Source organism: Ostrinia furnacalis, unplaced genomic scaffold, assembly GCF_004193835.3.
Source record: "Ostrinia furnacalis isolate ACB-3 unplaced genomic scaffold, ASM419383v2 OfSCF5170, whole genome shotgun sequence".
NCBI lineage: Eukaryota > Metazoa > Arthropoda > Insecta > Lepidoptera > Crambidae > Ostrinia > Ostrinia furnacalis.
In genome coordinates, this window is record NW_021135409.1 from 171,924 (window position 1) to 177,897 (window position 5,974).

Consider the following 5,974-nt stretch of genomic DNA (forward strand, 5'->3'; position numbering starts at 1 on the left):
CATAGACTTCCCATAATGATTTCCATATTGACCGGTTAGTAGCGGCCTTCATCCAGCCCCTTATCCTGCTTTTGAGGTCATCGGTCCACCTTATGCGTACGGTACGTGGTCACTCCACTTCATAAAAAGATTACAGATAAAATACTCTCTTTCTTAATTTAAATAAAAACGAAGGTTGATCAACAGCACTCAATACACTGAACCATTTAGACACCCACTGGGTTACAATTACTCCCGCACCCCCTACAAACACTTCGCACCCCCCCTGGAACAAGTATGCAAGTCCACTTGTGCGATATTTTTTTTATTGCACTAAAAAATCAAGAAGGAAGTAATACATATTGTCAATTTTTTTCATAATTTTTCTCTTTAAAATGAAGAAATTATGTACGAATATGTAAAATATTGCAACATTAAAATATCTAAATTTCCATAACAAAAACGAAGTAAATATATTTGCACTTAATTGTTTAATAAAGTTCCGTATTAATAATAGNCGACTTGTCCTTAACGGTAATTAAACCCGCGACCCCTGACTTTGTTGATCTAACCACTAGGCTGTAATTATCATGGACGATGGATTTGACATTATACATCGGATGAAAAATTTAAATTAAGTTGTGATTTAAAAGTGCTGCATCGGTCTAAATAAATATGTGTATTTTAATTTTCTTCTTGCATTTGGGCGAACAATGTGAAGAAACTATAAGAGCCTTTTATGATCTGAAACAAAACATATTATTATTATAAAATACAAAAAATAATAATGTTAAAAAGGCGGCGCTGGGGGTGAAGTATTTTTTATTTTGTAAATAGATTTTATCATTACTAATGCTTCATGTTAAAATGTCAAATAGACATTTGACGTTTAAATTTAGGTCCTATCTCTGGAAAATTTGTAAGTCATGTTAAAATATATTTTTAATAAAGTGATTTTTTTGTGCCAAGATTCCGGGACTTCTTAGTTTATATTATGATCAATTTCTTTACAAGACTGTTTGATTTTACCCTTGGGAGCTACTTCTTTATCAATTGAAGTATCGGTAAATGCCTGTCTACTCACGGACATTGCCCGCGGGCGGCGTGACCGGAGGGAGCGGCGAGCGTTCGGCGAACGAACGAGCAATGTTCGGTTTGTGAGCGAACATCTAAGAAGACGATCCTGACATACTCTCTTCAACGACTTTGCACTAAACGGTCTCAATATCATTGTTAATTTATACCGAATAGACAATTAATTGTATACAGTCCACTCTTTCATTTCATTAACTTCCACTACACTCACTATCGAAGTAACAATGCCTGTATAACAAATCATTCGATTTTTTTCATTAGAGATGCCGAAATTCTTTTTTAATCCTTACATTTGGGATTTACCCAAACTTCACTAGATATTTCATGTCAGTATTTTCACGCTTTAGTTTAGACGAACTGCAGTTATAAGAATACAAACAGAGAGAGTTAACTCAAGAAGGATATAGAACAATAATCATCCTGGGTTTTCAGTAAAAAAGTAGGTACTTAAATGGTATTATTTGGTGTAACTTACACTAATAAAAGTAGGCACAGTAAGTCTGGAGAAAGGTCCAGCAGTGTAAAGTATGGGACGGTTGAGTTTCCCCGCCAGAAGCAGTACTTGCTTGCGCATACGCGGGCTGGCCTTCCACCAGTCACTTTCGTATACGCCTTGGTCTACGTCTTTGCTCTGAAAAAAAAAAGCATACTACCAATAATACGATACTCCCAATCTGTTTCAGCCGAAAGACGTCCACTGCTGGACAAAGGTCTCCCCAAGGATTTCCACAAAGACCGGTCCTGCGCCGCTCGCATCCAGGCGCCTCCCGCGACCTTCACCAGATCGTCGGTCCACCTAGTGCCCACAAAGTTCGTTTAATCCGCAATAAGAGGGCTACGCTGGGCTGCCCCTATCATGTGCCCTCACATAGCTACAGTAGCCAATCTTGTTGGTAAACGTGCGCGAACAATGTCGCTCGACACCTTAGGACACCGCTGATGTAGTTGTAAATGATAGGGGTATACTACCAATACATCATCATCACTTTAATCGCACTGCATGATCACGATTGTACTAATAACTAGAGGTATTATAGATATTGGGATGGTACATAATGACATAAGAACCTTTTTACATTTCCCCAACTCAAAAATGTAGGAAATAAGAACACAACCCACAAAAGTTGTAGTCAAAGAAATATAAATTAGAAACTTTAAAAACTTAAAACTCATGTGGAGCAAAAGACATTAATTTTATTGTATTGGACATTAACAGTTTCAGTTTTTTGCGCAGTTAAAAAAGATTTTTAAACTACATATTACGCATTATTAGTAAGTTGTTTTAGTAAGCATGTTATTTGGCCAGTATTACAAGTAAAAGATACATAAAATAAAACACTTCTTGATTGTTTTGATGAAGAAAACCTATGCTGTTGGAATTTCATCCTTTTCACCAAACGGGGTCAAAACGATGGATAAATCTCGACTACTGAACATAATTTTTGATCTTTATTAAATTGAAAAGTATAAAAAGATCTACCTCAACAAAGACTTCATTCCCGTGCCAACAGAATAGAAATAGTTGAGCGATTTGAGCTGAAGTGTACTGAATCACCCAAAGTTTTTGAGCAGCTGTCGCTCCACTCTGAAATATTAAAACACTGGGATATAATTAAAGGACGTATAAAAGAAGAAGAAAGCTGTTCACAGGACTAGTAAAACAAGGATGTAAGAAAAAAGCAGCATTTTTAGCAGGCTATAGTTTATCAAGTGACGAGTCAATTTTAATTTGTAGTTTATGACCAAAACCTTCAAACTATCTAGGTTCAAACTTGGAGAGAAGCAGATGTTATATGGTTTTATAAAATTTTAAGAATAACACACTTACTGAAAAGAACTGAACAACACTGCAGCAAATAGACATCGAACAAATTAAGACATAAATAAACATAACCGGTGATAGAAGTTTATCAAAAACTTCAGATTGCCTGTAATTTGAGAAAAAATAGCTGATGAGCGTAAATAATATGGAACCCCCATTTGGCTCTTAAATGGAAGGCTGGGAGACCGTTAAAGGACTTAACTAATATACTTATCTTACTTAATAATTACAGAATATTGTATGGTTTTCGAAAAGACCTTACTTCACCAAGAACGTATGATGCCTGTGACATTCCATAACCCTCCTAGAAAACTCTTCAGGATCGCCGTTTAGATTTTTAAATAACTTCACACATTTTGCTTTCAGAATTTGCATTTGGCCTTTCATGAAAGTCATTATAGTTATAGCATTGGCATCGGACGCTGCTATGATGCCTGAACCCTGTATTGACATCACTATCTGGATAATGCATGACACCATGTACCCTGGCATTGTCATGTAGTCGAATGGGAACCAGCAGCTCATGATTTGGGGGTATTCCTCCACCCCATCTCTAATATTCTCTCTGTATGTTGAGGTAGTCAGATACTTCAGTAGAGGTGTCACAATCAGAGCCGTATCAGTCATTGTGACGAGTACCCAATATAAATATGTTATAACCCTTGAATACAGCTTGTATTTATTCATCTTAATCATCACTGTCTCATCGTTCTCCTTCATTGATGCCAATTCTTCGTCCGATATATCAGCAGCCAGCTTCTGCCATTGCGGCTGTCGTAATACATAAGACCAGCATTTAGCACAACTTATCACTCCTATAAAGGTCATAGAAAGGTTGTTTAACGCCTTATTAACGTCGTCCAACTGCCGATATAAATCAACGAATTGAGTTAAGACAAACAGTATGGTGGTGCAGTGAATAATGTTGTAAATACAATTTCTTTTTCTCGTGCTATTTGTTTGCCAAATGCCGAATAAGTAAAGGCCTTTTATGTTTGGCCCCAGTAATGGATGCCTCGGGTCCTCAAGTCTCTCTAAAAATGAAATTAACTTTTGTAAAAGCATGATGGAGTTCCAGTGAGTATCGAAGTGGCGATTGGGAATAATTGAAGTGAGAGTCCGCGCCGGTAGAACGTATAAATTGGACGGCGTTGTGCAAAAAGGGTACGTAAAAGGGTTTTCTTGATGATATTAGATTGTGTCATCTTTTTAACACACGTAAAGTTGCAAAATTTCGTCTAATGACAGCCTTAAAGGATAGACGTGCTATAAATGGATAGTCTTAATTATAAATCTCGAATAATAACAAACTTATCCATTATATAAAGATTGTTAAGTAATTAATGTAGGAAATAGGTAGAAGATGTCAGGTAGAAAAAAAATCAAAAGTAAACAAAAAAAAGATATTCGTTTACCTTCCTCCTCTTTCTTAGAATGTCTCGTTGAGCCAACGTCTATACAAAGACTTAATGAACACTTAAAAATGACTCTGCAGAATAAGCTTTGTAACAAAAACTGTTGCAATATTGCATTTTAGTTTCAAATTGAAGAAAATAACCTTCTAACGAGTCTGTCGTTTATTTTCCATGCAAAATGGAAGTTAATTAGCAAACTGTTTCAATGTAAATAGGCTTTTTATATTTCTTTCCACGCCATTTCCAAGTTTTCCAAAGCGAGGTATGGAATTATCAGCTCTAGACATAATTACTTGATTGGCTAGTTACTGAACAGTCTATCCAAGAAAATGGGATTTTAAGTTAAAATCAAACCACGTTTTTTCTACTATTATCGGATTATAATTCGTGTTTAATAAATGTTTTTCAATAATTTTGAACTTCATTTTGATCCGAGTAAAGCTTCCATTTTCGACTTCCACCCAGAGCTCCTTCGGTGTGGATAAAAAAACTGTAACGGTCTTATTCATAATAAAATGCTAATATAGGTTTAAAACCTACATTAGCTAAAACGTTTGATAGGCTTAAAACACTCTTATAAACCTCTGATAAAAAACGTTATTCATAATCGTTTATAAACCTTTGATAGCTAAAACAGAGTTTAATATTTTCTTTCCACAGACTATACAAAAAGAATGAACGAAAACAGCTTTTTTGGTGATTTAACTTGATGGACCATGTNGTAAGTAGATGGCATAATATTAAATATGGAAATGACATTTTTATATGGCTTCTCAGTCATAATGATATTATTAAGTTTTGTAAATTTTTCGTAATATGGTACTACTATATGCTACTACTCTTGTACATTTTTAGTACTAGATACATAATATTTTATGTTTAGTCTGCTCGTACCTCATTTTGTACTATTGGATTACTGTAACATAATTTTGTAGTTTAGATCAAAATTCTCACTCCCATTTTCAGTTTCTGTCTAGCCTTTACAAATCAAATCAGTTTAAATGTAATAACAGACGAAATACACAAAATTCCGAAACAATTTATATTATGTGTCTCACCGAATTCCTCGAAATTGGGTTTTAGGCAAACTTAATAATATTATTAACAGCTCCAGTCTACAGTCAAGTATATAAGACTATAATGTTTATTCCAAAAGAGACTCTATTACCAGTACATAAGATGTCACAGTGTAAAGCTTGACGTGCTATCGTTTATTTAGAAGAACGCGTCACATGCGAGGCGTGAATTAGAGCGGATGAAACCACCCTTTGATAATAATATTAATGTTAAAGAGCGTTTATTCATAAACAAAAGATTTCCTTAGTATTTACCAATTTCCATCAGATCAGGTTAGGCCAAGAGATTCCTCGTTTTGGATAAAAAATACGTTTTAATAAAATAATAATTCGTGTAAGACTTATGGTGAGTATGTAATTTATTAACCTTTTTGGGATTAGACATGTAATGGTTTCCAGTTTTTCATACTTCGTAAAAGATTGTTAGAAGAATCGTATGTTAAAGGTATGAAAATTCTGGGTGTCCCGTGTTATCAAAAGTTCGTTTAAGGCAAATGACGTCCACTGCAAGTCCTCCCTATTGGATGTCGCGACAGTGTATGGTCACACTTTCGAACTATCACTATCACTGGTTAACACAGCTCCAA

At 35.1% G+C, this 5,974-nt stretch overlaps 1 protein-coding gene across 1 annotated transcript; it reads right to left on the minus strand.

The window, feature by feature from the left end:
* Positions 1-521: 521 nt before the first annotated feature.
* Positions 522-4,147, minus strand: Or-53 (olfactory receptor 53). Its single transcript, XM_028315566.1, has 5 exons — positions 3,159-4,147; positions 2,903-3,002; positions 2,555-2,659; positions 1,550-1,705; positions 522-723 (listed from the first exon to the last, which is right to left on the minus strand). Exons 1-5 carry the CDS (start codon positions 3,959-3,961, stop codon positions 664-666), a joined length of 1,224 nt encoding a protein of 407 aa, XP_028171367.1. The 5' UTR covers positions 3,962-4,147; the 3' UTR covers positions 522-663.
* Positions 4,148-5,974: the final 1,827 nt, after the last annotated feature.